The sequence below is a fragment of the Macaca mulatta genome, chromosome 20, assembly GCF_049350105.2.
Source record: "Macaca mulatta isolate MMU2019108-1 chromosome 20, T2T-MMU8v2.0, whole genome shotgun sequence".
Taxonomy (NCBI): Eukaryota; Metazoa; Chordata; class Mammalia; order Primates; family Cercopithecidae; genus Macaca; species Macaca mulatta.
Window position 1 is genome coordinate 13,230,503 of NC_133425.1, and position 14,656 is coordinate 13,245,158.

The following is a 14,656-nucleotide window of genomic DNA, read 5'->3' on the forward strand; positions in this document are numbered from 1 at the left end:
TTACAGGCGCCCGCCACCATGCCCAGCTAATTTTTAAAAATATTTTTAATAGAGATCGGGTTTCACCATATTGGCCAGGCTGATCTCAAACTCCTGACCTCAGGTGATCCGCCCTCCTCGGCCTCCCAAAGTGTTGGGATTACAGGCGTGAGTCACCGTGCCCAGCCTTTTCTAGTCCGTCTTTGCTCCCTGTTCATTCTCACGCCCTCCTTGGCCCACAGCATTGCCTCAGTCACATGACTTTCCACACCAACTGAAATTTCTCACTGGGTCTCAGTTGAGGTCCCCTAAAAGTGACAATCTCGTAGGCCTAGCTCATGTCTGCAGGCCAGGCCACAGCAGTCCTGCATTTCTAGACCATCCTTGGTCCAAATAGCCAAAGGTTAGGGGGTTGGTGACCTTGCCAATGCCTGTTCAGCAGCAGTGTAGATGCAGGCAGGTCAGCTGAGGAGGGGCAGGGGCTGGGAGAGAGCTGGTGGTCCCAGGGTATGTCTAGGACCCCTGGGGAGTTTTGAATGTGTGTTCACAGCCTCTGTCTCATGAATCAATTTCCTGCTCTCCCTGTCCCGTTCCCCACGGAGGGGACCTTGTAGTTGGGTTCCTGAATTATTGTGGGACCGTGAGGTGCTTGCAGTAGGTGGTCTGATTGTTTCAGCAGCTCCTTTGCTGCTTAGCTGGGCCCTCCTGAACCATCAGACATCCGAGTCACCTTTTTCGTGCATGTTGGGCTTTGGTGTTAGAGAACCCAGAGCTCTTCTTCCTCCTCTGGGCAGATGTCTCCATGGAAGGTAACGCCCCATCAGCCTCTAGAGTCCTTGCAGATTTCCTGTGGCCCCACACCCGGCAGTCAGCTCGTAGACTCAGCTCCATCTTCTCACTGCTGATGGGACCCGTGCTCCAGCTGATGTCAACTGCACTCTCTGGGCAGTCAGCTCGCAGACTCAGCTCCATCTCACTGCTGATGGGACCCGAGCTCCAGCTGATGTCTATTGCATTCCCTGGGCAGTCAGCTCGCAGACTCAGCTCCATCTTCTCACTGCTGATGGGACCCGAGCTCCAGCTGATGTCTATTGCATTCCCTGGACAGTCAGCTTGCCGACTCAGCTCCATGTTCTCACTGCTGATGGGACCCGAGCTCCAGCTGATGTCTATTGCATTCCCTGGACAGTCAGCTTGCCGACTCAGCTCCATTTTCTCACTGCTGATGGGACGGGAGCTCCAGCTGATGTCTATTGCATTCCCTGGGCAGTCAGCTCGCAGACTCAGCTCCATCTTCTCACTGCTGATGGGATCCGAGCTCCAGTTGCTGCCTATTGCACTCTGTGGATATGATGTGTGCAGGCGTCGGCCGGCATTTCCTTTCACCGCAGTAACGATACTGTCGGGGCTTGCAAGCTGGGACAGCCTGGGGGCTGCACACAGGGGCAAGACGTGGCATAGGAAGGAACACTATTCTAGGACTGTGTCAGGATGTTGGACTCAGATCCAGGGGAATGGGTAGCCTGATTGGAACGCCAGGTTGCATCAAGTCACTTCTGTCCTGATGCCTCATTTCCATGGGAGGCGTGGAGCCAAGTGGTGCCAAGATTCTGCCCGCCTGCCCAGGTGGCCACTGCCAGCATTTCTCCTGAGACTCCATTCCTTTTGCTCCATTTCTGCCTCTTGTCTCTTCTAAGGGACATCTTCCTCCCTTAGCGACATTCTGATATTCCCTCTCATTCTGGAGGCACTTCGTCTTTTAATGGAGACTTCCCACATGGAGGGCTCCTCACCTTAGCAGACTTTTGTCATCTTTGAACACACTGGTGCCTTTGAGTCACTAGCCTGTTAGTTCCAGAGACTACTTATGGCCCCACTTCTTGTGAATGTCTTTCCTAAATGCACTTAATGCAGGGAAAAGTGGCCTTTTTAGAAAGCTGCAGACATTGTCAGCAGTTAGACCATGCTGCCCCCTAGTGTCTTACTCAAGGCACTACAAGCAGGAGCAGATTCATTATACCCGGTTTCTGACGTTGGTTCTGAATACGGACTTCATGCATAATTCTAGGTGGCTCAAGGTCGAAAATGACACAGGCCAGGCACAGTTGCTCACATCTGTATTCCAAGCACTTTGGGAGGCCAAGGTGGAAGGATTGCTCGAGCCCAGGAGTTTGAGACCAGCCTGGGCAACATAGTGGGATCCCCATCTCTACAAAAAAATAAAAAATAAATTAGCTGGGCATGGTGCCACACACCTGTAGTCCCAGGTACTTGAGAGGCTGAGGCAGGAGGACCACTTGAGCCTGGGAGGTTGAAGGTGCAGTGAGCCGTGATCACACCACACCACTGCACTCCAGTCTGGGTGATAGAGTGAGACCCTGTCTAAAAAAAAAAAAAAAAAAAGGGCACAGGTTAAAGGGAAGCATAGGGCTTTTTTTTTTTTTTTTTTTTTTTTTAATGGAGTTTCGCTTTTGTTGCCCAGGCTGGAGTGCAATGGCGCGATCTTGGCTCACTGCACCCTCTGCCTCCCGGGTTCAAGCGATTCTCTTGCCTCAGCCTTCCAAGTAGCTGGGATTATAGGCATGTACCAACATGCCTGGTTAATTTTTGTATTTTTAGTAGAGATGGGGTTTCACCATGTTGGCCAGGCTGGTCTCGAACTCCTGACCTCAGGTGATCCACCTGCTTCGACCTCCCAAAGTGCTGGGATTACAAGAGTGAGCCACCATGCCCGGCCTAGTATAGGACTTTCTATTTCTTTCTTTCTTTATTTTTTTTTTTTTGAGATGGAGTCTCACTTTGTCGCCCAGGCTGGAGTGCAGTGGCATGACCTTGGCTCACTGCAAGCTCTGCCTCCTGGATTCACGCCATTCTCCTGCCTCAGCCTCCGGAGTAGCTGGGACTACAGGCGCCTGCCACCACGCCTGGCTAATTTTTTGTATTTTTAGTAGAGACGGGGTTTCACCATGTTAGCCAGGATGGTCTGGATCTTCTGACCTCACGATCTGCTCGCCTTGGCCTCCCAAAGTGCTGGGATTCCAGGAGTGAGCCACCGCGCCCGGCCAGGGCTTTCTGTTTCTACAGTGACTGATGCCAAGTCTGAGATGATCTCTGAACAACAGGAAACAGCTGATTAAAATCCAGCACGCAGGCAAGATGGAGAAAAATTTCTTAGTCAAGTGATGTAGCAGATGAGCCAATGTCTGCATTGTGTCTTTGTCTTATGGAAAACACGGAATGAGAAAAGTGACCTCTTTCTGTCATTGCTCTCTCTGCACAGATGCCCCCCTCGGAAGCCTGGAGAACGGGACAGGACCAGAGGACCACGTTCTCCCGGATCCTGGACTTCGGTACAGGTTAATGTTGAGAAACCCAGTTACCTTTGGCATTGAAACGTCCTATTCACGGCTGTGCATTTTATTCTTTTTTAGAGATAGGAGTGCACCTGCTAGGATTAAGGGGCAAGGGCTTACTTCACTTTTATGTTTAGATTTAGTCTTTTTTTTTGAGTCGCCCAGGCTGGAGTGCAGTGGCTCAGTCTTGGCTCACTGCAACCTCCGCCTCCCGAGTTCAAGCCATTCTCTTGCCTCAGCCTCCTGAGTAGGTAGAGTTACAGGCAGACACCACCATGCCCAGCTAATTTTTTTGTATTTTTAGTAGAGATGGGGTTTCACAGTGTTGGCCAGGCTGGTGTCGAACTCCTGACCTCAGGTGATCTGCCCACCTCGGCCTCCCAAAGTGCTGGGATTATAGGCGTGAGCAGATTTAGTCTTTACATCATAGAAGATGCAGTTGCCAAAGGTCTTAGGTCATTACTCCCTCAGAGAGACTGTATAAGAGATGGTAGATGCCAAATGTCAACACCTTTTGGGGCATATCTGGGTGCCTCCTCTTTCGTTATTTTCTTAATTTAAATATTTGTTGATATTTGATAACAAGATTTGACAATCCTAGTGTTGTATATTTAAGCCATTTAGATATTACATAGCATTTGTGAAGTGCTCAGTATGCTGTCTGGCAGGTAGTAAGCACTATATAGGTTTTCTTTTTCTTTTTTCAAATAAAATATCTCAAGGGGAAATTGAGTTGTCCCAAGTTGTTTGATGTTTTTTTTCTGTTTTTTTTTTTTTTCTTTTTGAGACAGAGTCTCATTCTGTCGCCGAGGCTGGAGTGCAGTGGCTTGATCTCTGCTCACTGCAACCTCCGCCTCCTGGGTTGGTGCCATTCTCCTGCCTCAGCCTCCGGAGTGGCGGGGACTACAGGCGCCCGCCACCACGCCCGGCTAATTTTTTGTATTTTTAGTAGAGACGGGGTTTCACTATGTTCGCCAGGATGGTCTTGATCTCCTGACCTCGTGATCCACCCGCCTTGGCCTCCCAAAGTGCTGGGATTACAGGCGTGAGCCACTGCACCTGGCTGGTTTTTTTTTTTTTTTTTTTTTGAGACAGAGTCTCACTCTGTCGCCTAAGCTGGAGTGCAGTGGCACGATCTCGGCTCACTGCAACCTCTGCCTCCTGGGTTCAAGCGATTCTCCTGCCTCAGACTCTCAAGTACCTGGGATTACACATGTCCACTACCATGCCCGGCTAATTTTTGTATTTTTCAGGAGAGATGGGGTTTCCCCATGTTGACCGGGCTGGTCTTGAACTCCTGGCCTCATGTGATCCACCTGCCTTGGCCTCTCAAAGCGCTGGGATTCCAGGCATGGGCCACCGCGCCCAGCCTGGTCATAACATTTTTATCTAGCCTGGGTGACAGAGCGAGACCCTGGATGCTTGGTGGCAGAACCAGTATGGACACCAAAGTCTTTCTTACGCCACTGCCATCCTTGCTGCTCTTACCGTTTTCTTCTTCTGTCTATCCTCATGGTTGTAATTTGGGGTCCCAGGGTTCTGTTACATCCTAATTTTCAACCTTAGCTCTAGAGTGGAACTTCCTGACTACTGTAAGCCATATTAGGCGCCGTGGTCTCACCTGGAACAGGCAAGGGTTCTGCTGTCTCAAAATGACACTGCTCGTAGGAAGCTCGTCCCAGTTAGTTCAGCGTCAGAAGGAATTGGTATTGCCAGACCTTTCCAGGGCGTGGAGTCTATTTTTGCTATTGATGTTAGAAAATGTGGCTAGGCATGGTGGCTCATGCCTGTAATCTCAGCACTTTGGGAGGCCAAGGTGGGAGGATTACTTGAGGCCAGGAGTTCAAGACCACCTGTCTGGGCAAGGTAGTGAGACCCTGTCTCTACCAAATAAACAACAACAAAAATTATCCAGATATGGTGGTGCACGCCTGTAGTGTCAGCTACTTAGGAGACTGAGGTGGGAAGATCACTCGAACCCAGGAGTTCAAGCCTTCAGTGAGGTGAGATCGCGCCACTGCACTCCAGCCATTGAGACCCTGTCTTAAAAAAAAAAAAAAGTTGGAAAATGCAGGAGTAAATGAAAAAAGAAAATCACTGTTAACCCTCAACTCCATTATGTTGTTGATGTTTTGGTACTTTTCCTTCTAGTCATGGGGGATGTGTGTGTGTGTATCTCTGTTAACCGTGTGATAACTGGGCTGTTCTCACTGAAGATACTAAGCTTTATTTTTCACGTGATAAATTATTTGTAAACATACAGTTGATTCTTATTGTTCCCAGTAGTTACGTTCTATAAAGTTGCCATGAAGACTGAACCAGTGCTCCTAAGGGAAGTACATGGTTAGGTTGCTTTGAGCCTCTGGTAACACATTTTGTTTTTGAGATGGACTCTTGCTCTGTTGCCCGGGCTGGAGTGCAGTGGCAAGATCTCGGCTCACTGCAACCTCTGCTTCCCGGGTTCAAGTGATTCTTGTGCCTCAGCCTCCTGAGTAGCTGGGATTACAGGCCTGCGCCACCACGCCCAGCTAATTTTTGTATTTTTAGTAGAGATGGGTTTTCACCATGTTGGCCAGGCTGGTCTTGAACTCCTGACCTCAGGTGATCCACCTGCCTCGGCCTCACATCGTATTGGGATCACATGTGAGAGCCACCGCACCTGGCCTGGTCACAGCATTTTTATCAACTGATCAATACATAACCTGGTTTTATGTCTGTTCCTGTTTAAAGACACCTTGTTTAATGTATATAGTTCATTCATTAACATTGCACTTACAACCAGCAGCACTGTAAGCCATGCCTGAATGAAGCATCTTTAACTCACAAAACTATCTCCATACGGCACATCACAGCGTTCCTGTGCTTAGGAGCTGTCGGCAGTACCACTTCAGCACTGTGCCTGGGGACATTTTAAACAACAAAATCAAGTGAAAAAAAAAAAAAGGCCGGGCACGGTGGATCACACCTGTAATCCCAGCACTTTGGGAGGCTGAGGCAGGTGGATCACCTGAGGTCGGGAGTTTGCGACCAGTCTGACCAACATGGCAAAATCCCATTTCTGGTAAAAATACAAGAATTAGCCGGGTGTGGTGGCGCAGGCCTGTAATCCCAGCTACTTGGGAGGCTGAGGCACGAGAATCGGTTGAACCCAGGAGGTGGAGGTTACAGTGAGCCAAGATTGCACAAAAGAAAGAAAAGTGAAAAAAAAAATGCTGAAAACATAGACAGCAAAGAGGATGCTTGTTTGTGGTGTAAGATCTGAGGTCCCAGCTGTTCGACTTCAGCTGAGAACATGCATATTAGGGACCGAAATTATTGGCCTCTGCACATGTTCATGAATGACTGTGAAAGCGCCTCGAGTATTGACTCTGGGGTTACAAATAAACTTTAGTGCGTAGATGAATTTGCAAATACGGAATCTGCAGATAACAAGGCCTGACTAATTTCCGATGACTGCTTCTATCCCTTCTGGTAGAGGTACCGGAGTAAACCGACCTCTGCTAGCTTTTGGAGTGGTGAGGGTGTGTACTTTCAGTGGCCGAGTGTAACTTCCTCCTGCCTGCTTTTTCCTAGCGTGGAAGCCAGCTCTCCAGGCCACGGAAGTCCTCTGAGCAGCCTGTTACCTTCTGCCTCAGTGCCAGAGTCCATGACAATGAGTAAGTACTTTTGCAGCCACCTCCACCAGCTCTGGGATGACTCCTGGCCCATGTCTCATGGCAGTGCCTTTGTGCTTATAGCCCTGTGACTGTGGGTTCAAGTCAGGTATGTACATCCCTGGTTGTAGACTGGAGATGTGGTGTGTGCTTGTGAATTTCCAGAACTGTGGTTAATGCATGGCACTTGGCCGTGTGCGCACGGGCGTGCCTTAGGGGTGGAGCTGCATTGCCATAGAATTCTGTGGTTCCACGTTTTGCGGTTTGCCTCCCGTAACGCAGTTAGCTACAGAGGACCTATTCTAGCTGGATTTCCTTTGTAACTCTGGAGGACTCATTTTGTAAGTGAAGAAGAATGTGTCTCTCCAAGATGATTAAACTTTGCTAATGATCAGGCTTCAACTGTTTCCAATTTTACTACCTAGAAAAATTTTTAGAGATATAGCAAGGAAGGCTAGGTTTGAATGGCTTTGTGTAACAAAGAATCAACCAACTGTTCTATAAACCGACAGGTGCTCCTGGTATCTCACTCGCGTCTTGAGCCAGCATTTGTCCCATGGCCTCCCCTGGCTGCAGAGGGGGTGCTTGTTCCCAATTAAAAAAAAAAATTAGCTTTTGTTGCTAAGGAAGGAAGAAGGAGTTTGGGAGGCACCCAGCATTTTCTGATTCAAGGATGAAGCAGGAAGTGAGCAGACACTGTTATGTAAACCAACAGTTGGTTTATTTTTTGTATATGAAGCCATTCAGATCTACTTTTCTTGAAGTTCTCATGGTCAAGGAGATATGATGGAAATTTCTCTCTACCCAGAGGTAGACGGGCTGGGGCTGGCATGTGGCTCCACGGCCATCAGAGACTGAGACTCCTCCTGTCTTGCCTCGTAGGCGAAAATAGCCAGTTTAGCTCCAGCCATTTCATTCTCATTCCAGGCGGCAGGAAAGAGGAGAGGGCAAAAGGGAGACTTCGTCTGTTTCTACATATAGGATTCAGGGGCCTGAGCTTGGACAGGGAAAATATTACAATGTTTTTCATTTAGCTCTGGGTGAAATGTAGTGTTTTCTTCAATTACGATCATTCTATTTTGATGTAATTGGTTTCCTTTGTGATATGGTATGTGTTATATATTTTAATACATTTTCCTGAAAAGGAGCCCGTGGTTATTCCTAGACTACAGAATGGGCTCTTGGTACAAAAACGGTGAAGCCCCCCCACCGTCACTGGAAGGTGCTCACAGTATACCACTTGTGCCTGGGGCCAGCATTCATCTCATGGCCCCCTGTGGCTGCAGAGGGGGCAATTGTTCTCGATAAAGAAGAAATTAGTTTTTGTTGCTAAGGAAGGAAGAAAGAGTCTGGGAGGCACCCAGCGTTCTTTGACTCAAGGGTGAAGCAGGAAGTAAGCAGACACCATGAGGCTGCTGCGTAGGAACGGCTGGCCGCACTTTTTGTATGATGAGCGTGTGTGGTTTACTGTGGTGCTGCTCAGCCCTGAACTCGGCTGAGCAGGTGTTAATAGATCACTCGGTCTGTGGGACACGAGGTGGGTGAGTATGTAGCTGGCTGCTTTTCACTGGTCAGTCTTTTGTTTACCACAGTACTGTTACTTACCCTATAGTTTACTTTATTATTCATTTTTATTTATTTATTTTTTTGTAGAGGTGAGGTCTCACCATGTTGTCCAGGCTGGTCTTGAACTCCCGGGCTCAAGCGATCCACCTGCCTCAGCCTCCCAAAGCAGTGGGATGACAGGTGTGAGCCACCGTGCATGGCCTACTATAGTTTACTTTTTTTTTTTTTTTTTTTTTTTGAGACAGAGTCTGGCTCTTGTTGCCCAGGCTGGAGTGCAATGGCACGATCTCAGCTCACTGCAACCTCCACCCCCTGGGTTCAAGTGATTCCCCTGCCTCAGCCTCCTGAGTAGCTGGGATTACAGGCCCACGCCTTTCTAATTTTTGTATTTTTAGTAGAGACGGGGTTTTGCCATGTTAGCCTGGCTGGTCTTGAACTCCTAACCTCATGATCTGCCTGCTTCTTCCAAAGTGCTGGGATTACAGGCGTGAGCCACCATGCCCGGACTATAGTTTATTTTTAATGATGCACTTCAACAAACTTGAATGGCTTTATTTTTTGAAAAAGGAAACTTTATCTCACTACTGTAAATGGAGAGTCACTATGAGTTAATCAAAATCGCAGATCACTGTAAAATGAAGACAATGGAAGGAAATTATTACTAAGTGTGCCTGGCATGGTTGCCTGCCCTGGATTCTGATTGAGACCCACTCTCATTGTTCAAAAGAGAGATGGGTGCTGCTTCTTTTTGGCCCTGGTCTATGTCAAGCATCTCAGTCTTTGTACTGCCGAGAAGCTCTGTAACCATCAGAAAGACCAGAAGTGGGGTGATCAGCAGTGCGGGGAAAGCCCATTTGGGTGCAGCCCCTGCGCCCAGCCTTTTGGAAATGCTTCTGCAAAAGAGAATTGTGCCGGAAAAGTAGGGGTTGAAATGGAACAGCCACATCCTGCCATCAGGCTGCGCTTTATGGCCCCACAGACCAAGAAATCACAGCTTCTGTACCCAGTGATGACTGCTGGACTTCGGTTGAGGAAATCAATGAAGTTCTGCAGCTGCGCATGGTGGTGGACGCCTGCAATCCCAGCTACTCAGGAGGCTGAGGCAAGAGAATCGCTTGAACCCCGGGAGGTGGAGGTTGCAGTGAGACGAGAGGGCGCCACTGTACTCCAGCTTGGGTGCTAGAGCGAGACTCTGTCTCAAAAAAAAAAAAAAAAAAAATCTAAAATAAAAATTTTGGGGAAAAAAAATTTAGGCGTAAAAACCTTGATGAAGTTCTGATTGCTGGATTTGGTCACAAAGGTCATGCTGTTGGTGACATCCCTGGGGTCCACGTTAGGGTTGTCAGAGTAGCCAGTGTCTCTCCGTTGGTCCTATGCAAAGGCAAGAAAGAAAGACCAAGATAATGCATTTTGGTGGTGAAAACACAGTCGAAATATATTTTTATAAGCCAAAGGAAAAAGATGAGTCAGCGAGTCACATTAGAAAGGTGCTGGCCGGGCGCGGTGGCTCAAGCCTGTAATTCCAGCACTTTGGGAGGCCGAGACGGGCGGATCACGAGGTCAGGAGATCGAGATCATCCTGGCTAACACGGTGAAACCCCGTCTCTACTAAAAATACAAAAAAAAAAAAAAATAGCCGGGCGACGTGGCGGGCGCCTGTAGTCCCAGCTACTTGGGAGGCTGAGGCAGGAGAATGGCGTAAACCCAGGAGGCGGAGCTGGCAGTGAGCTGAGATCCGGCCACTGCACTTCAGTCTGGGCGGCAGAGTAAGACTCCGTCTCAAAAAAAAAAAAAAAAACAAAGAAAGGTGTTGAGGATATCCTGTTACTGAGCTGATAGTAATGGAAAGAACTGAAGATGGAAGAAGCAGCCACCCTATGTGACCTGCTGGGATCTAACGCCCCATCACCTTCCCAGCACCTACGATTCTGTGTCTGTGTGGGCAGCACCGTGGTGTAGACGGACAAGACTTTACTCTGGCTGTGAGGCACAGCTACTGTAAAAGAACACTGCATTTTGATTTATGGGCATTTTCTTTTTTAAGGACAGCAGCCCCTGAGATCACACCTGTGAGCCTTTGAAGGTGTGTAGGCTCACCTTCAAAGTGAGCCTTTGTATGTAGGGCTGCAGGCATCCCTGTGTGCCCGGGCAGGTGTCTGACATTCTGTTTCTGTAGAGTTCCTGCAGCCGGGGCTGAGGTCCTAGCATCTCAGATAAACACGATTTGCTTTGTCAACTGCTTCTCAGGTCCACGTAGAGCATGGTGTCTGGGTCTCCCTCAGCCGCTTTCTGTCTTTGAGGAAGTTACCGGCCTTGCCCGTGCATTTTCACTGGTGACACACATGCCCTTAAACACGCTGGAGTTAGGCCAATGACAGAGGCATAGATTGTTTTTCTTGTTTTGACTCAGACAATTTTTTAGAAACTAAATTGTTTTATTATTTGGCATCTTGAGCAAGTTTGGGACATATCCAGAGGTTACACCTTGAATCTCTGAAGAAAAAAAATGTCACTATGTCTGCATTTGAGCCTTGATACTTGGTAGAGACGTGGTCTGTGGTTAGGACTGTGTGTGGGTGGCTGGGGGAAGGGGCTTCGGTTTTCTGCGGTGCCTGTACCTTTAGGAAGTCTTCAAGGACAGTGCTGTTGTCTACCCTTGATGTCATCCAGCACAGATGAGGAATCAGGAATTCTAGAAATTTTGAGCAAAGGGTGGTTTTAAATTGCGCTCCCCCATCCTGCCATCACCTCCTGTGTCACGTGCGAGAGGAGTAAGAAGAGTGGGTCCATCTGGGTGTGTGGGGTGTTTGCTTGGGCTACCATAACAAGGGGCCACAGATAGGGTGGCTTCAACAACAAGAACTTATTTTCTCAGCCAGGCATGGTGGCTCATGCCTGTAATCCTAGCACTTTGGGAGACCGAGGTGGGGGGGTATCACTTGAGGTCAGGAGTTCAAAACCAGCCTGGCCAACATGGTGAAACCCCGTCTCTACTACAAATACCAAAAATTAGCAGGGCATGGTGGTGGGTGCCTGTAATCCCACTTACTCGGGAGGCGGAGGCAGGAGAATCACTTGAATCTCGGAGGCAAAGGCTGCAGTGAGCTGAGATTGTACCACTACACTCAGCCTGGGTGACAGAGCAAGACTCTGTCTCAAAACCCTCCCCCCACAAAATAAAAAAGAACAACAACAACAAAAAAAAAAACTGAAAAACTTATTTTCTCACAGTTCTGGAGGCTGAAAGACCAAGATCAAGGTGCCAGCAGGGTTGATTTCTGGTGAGGCCTCTCTCCTTGGCTTGCAGACGGCCAGCTTCTCTCTCTGTCCTTATGTGACTTTTCCTCTGCAGGCACTTCCTGGTGTCCCTTCTCTCATCTTATAAGGACACTGGTCCTGTGGGATCAGAGCCCCACCCTTATGACCTTATTAACTTTAATTACCTCATTAAGGCCTTGTCTCCATATAAACTCCGATTGGGAGTTAGGGCTTCAACGTGTCCATTTGGGAAGGGATGCAATTCAGTCCATAGCATGAGTTGTCCCAGGAGTGAGTGTCGCAAATACCGTCCCAGTTCAGATTGAGCATCCCATCCCAGCCTGTGAAGCACCTGAGATTCTACTCTAGAGCAGTCACTTGACTCTTGCGAACCCCAGAGGAGCTTGGCAAAGAAACTCATCAGCTCTGTCCCCCAAAGCAGCGAATGCTTCACTCACATCCCAAGTGGCTTCCCTGGCTTCGTGTAATAATGCGTGCAGGTGGCTGCCTCTGTTCTGTAATTGAGCTAGAGCTAGGTTATTTAATCCTCAGTGCCTGGGGATAATTGTGAAGTCTTCTGTCGAGCAACCTTTCCCTGTCGGGTGTCTCTGAAATTGCAAAGGGTGTTTTGTCCTGAGGCATTCAGAACATTTGTGGTTATTTACTACTAAAGAGAAGATGGTGTGTCCAGACCCACATGATTGCTCTCCTTCTGCAAGGCCCTCTGGTACTTAAGAAAATACAAAAGCCTGTTATGAAAACGTTATTTATTTATTTTTTGAGATGGAGTGTCACTCTTATCGCCTAGGCTGGAGTGCAGTGGCACGATCTCGGGTCACTGAAACCTCTGCCTCCCGGGTTCAAGCTATTCTCCTGCCTCAGCCTCCTGAGTAGCTGGGATTACAGACGCCCGCCACCACACCCAGCTAATTTTTGTACTTTAGTAGAGGCAGGGTTTCACCATGTTGGCCAGGCTGGTCTCGAACTCCTGACCTCGTGATCCGCTCACTTCGGCTTCCCAAAGTGAAAAAGTTAATTATTTAGCAAAGCAGTAAAGACAGTTTGGAGCAAACTAAAACACCCATAATTGTGCCTCAGGGACGCCTTGCATTTCTGCTGGTAGGTTCCCAGTTCTTGTTTTGGGCACACGGAGCTGTACCTGGGGTTGGAGTTGCAGCTGTGCCTGTTGCTCTAGGGAGGCCATGTGCCCTCAGGGCCGGGAGGGCACACTCAGAAGCTCGGCTGCCTGGGCGCAGGTTCCAGCCCAGTGGCCCCAACCCTCTCCGTACCCATGTCCTTATCAAGACAGAGTGAAGGGATCAACACCCATCTCATGGGCGGCCATGAAGATGACTGTGATGTGCTTAGAACAGCATCAGGATCAGAGTTAAGAATCAATAAATAGGCCGGGTGCAGTGGCGCACGCCTGTAATCCCAGCGCTTTGGGAGGCCGAGGTGGGCCTTGATCACTTGAAGGCAGGAATTTGAGACTAGCCAGGCCAACATAGTGAGACTCTGTCTCTATAAAAAAATTAAAAAACAATTACCCTGGATGTGGTGGTGCGTACCTGTATTCCCAGCTAGTTGGGAGGTTGAGGCAGGAGGATTGTTTGAGCCCAGGAGGTCAAAGCTACAGTGAGCTGTGATTACACCAGTGCACTCCAGCCTGGGTGACAGGGCTAGACCCTGTCTGGACAAAAAAAAAAAAAGAAAGGAAGAAATCCCCAGGGCAGTGAGTGTCTTCTGTCCCCTCTGGGCTTTTTCCCTTTGTCTGAAGTCACCCGCATGGCCAGTGGCTTTCCTTCTCTGCCTCCTCTTCTGTCAGCTTTTACCACCAGTTCCTGACAAACCCTCAGAGCAAACTTCTGGAATGCGATTGGCTTGTTAAGAACACAGCAGGTCCGAGGAGAGTGGCATTTGATTTGCTTTTGGAGACCCCATATTCCTTCTCCACTCTTCTTCCCTTACCTTTTGGACAGTCTCGCTCTGTCACCCAGGCTGGAATGCCCTGGTGTAATCTCGGCTCACTGCAACCTCTGCCTCCCAGGTTCAAGTGATTCTCCTGCCTCAGCCTCCTGAGTAGCTGGGATTACAGGCACGCGCCACCACACCTGGCTAATTTTTATATTTCTAGTAGAGATGGGATTTTGCCTTGTTGGCCAGGCTGGTCTCAAACTCCTGACTTCAGGTGATCCTCCCGCCTCGGCCTCCCAAAGTGGTGGGGTTACAGGCGTGAGCCACCATGCCCGGCCCCCACCCTACTTCTCTAATAAAATGTGTCTGTTCATTTTTCTAGTTCTGACTAGAATAATAATCTTCTATCAAAATAGAAGCTAGTAAAAGTCACAGTATATTCTGGCAGAACCGACTGTATGCCACGTATTGTGCTGAAGCATTTTTATTTATGTTTTCTTGTTGAATCCCCAGCAGCCTTCTGAGGTGTAGGTTATATTATTCTCTCTCTTTGTATAAGAAAATTGAGGCTTAGGAGGATAAGTACCTGCCTAAGACCTCATGGCTAGTAGAACAGATAGTTACTGAACACCTACTGTATGCCAGCATGGTGCCTGGCTATACTCAGTGGTGAATCTGGCAACAGACCCAAGTGTTCTTACTCCAAAGCCCACACTCTTGCCAATTCTACATTACCTAAGGGGACACGTTCCACTGTCACCCAGCCAGGCAAGCAGCAGTGGACTAGTCATGTGTGGGCATCCAGGTCTGAGAGCCTTAAGCTTATCATTACTATTTTTGGAGGCAGGGTATCTGTTGCCCAGGCTGGAGTGCAGTGATGCATTCCTGGCTCACTGGGCTTAAGTGATCCTCCTGCGTCAGCTTCCCAAGTAG

General features: G+C 48.7%; 1 protein-coding gene across 44 annotated transcripts in view; it reads left to right on the forward strand.

Moving 5' to 3' along the window:
* The window catches only part of SNX29 (sorting nexin 29), a 657,788-nt gene that overhangs the window by 87,168 nt on the left and 555,964 nt on the right, over positions 1 to 14,656 (forward strand). For 29 of the 44 annotated variants that reach the window (XR_013412446.1, XR_013412447.1, XR_013412452.1 and 26 more), the window contains 2 exons: positions 3,260 to 3,335; positions 6,906 to 6,988. Coding sequence is in view for 26 of the 44 variants with exons in the window: in XM_077987279.1 (XP_077843405.1) it covers positions 3,260 to 3,335; positions 6,906 to 6,988 (159 nt within the window). In the remaining 18 variants the exon portion in view is untranslated. Of the gene's footprint in view, positions 1 to 3,259; positions 3,504 to 6,905; positions 8,720 to 9,686; positions 9,800 to 10,279; positions 11,760 to 14,656 lie in introns of those variants that run through there. The other 15 variants (XM_077987283.1, XM_077987280.1, XM_077987273.1 and 12 more) reach the window with 7 other exon arrangements.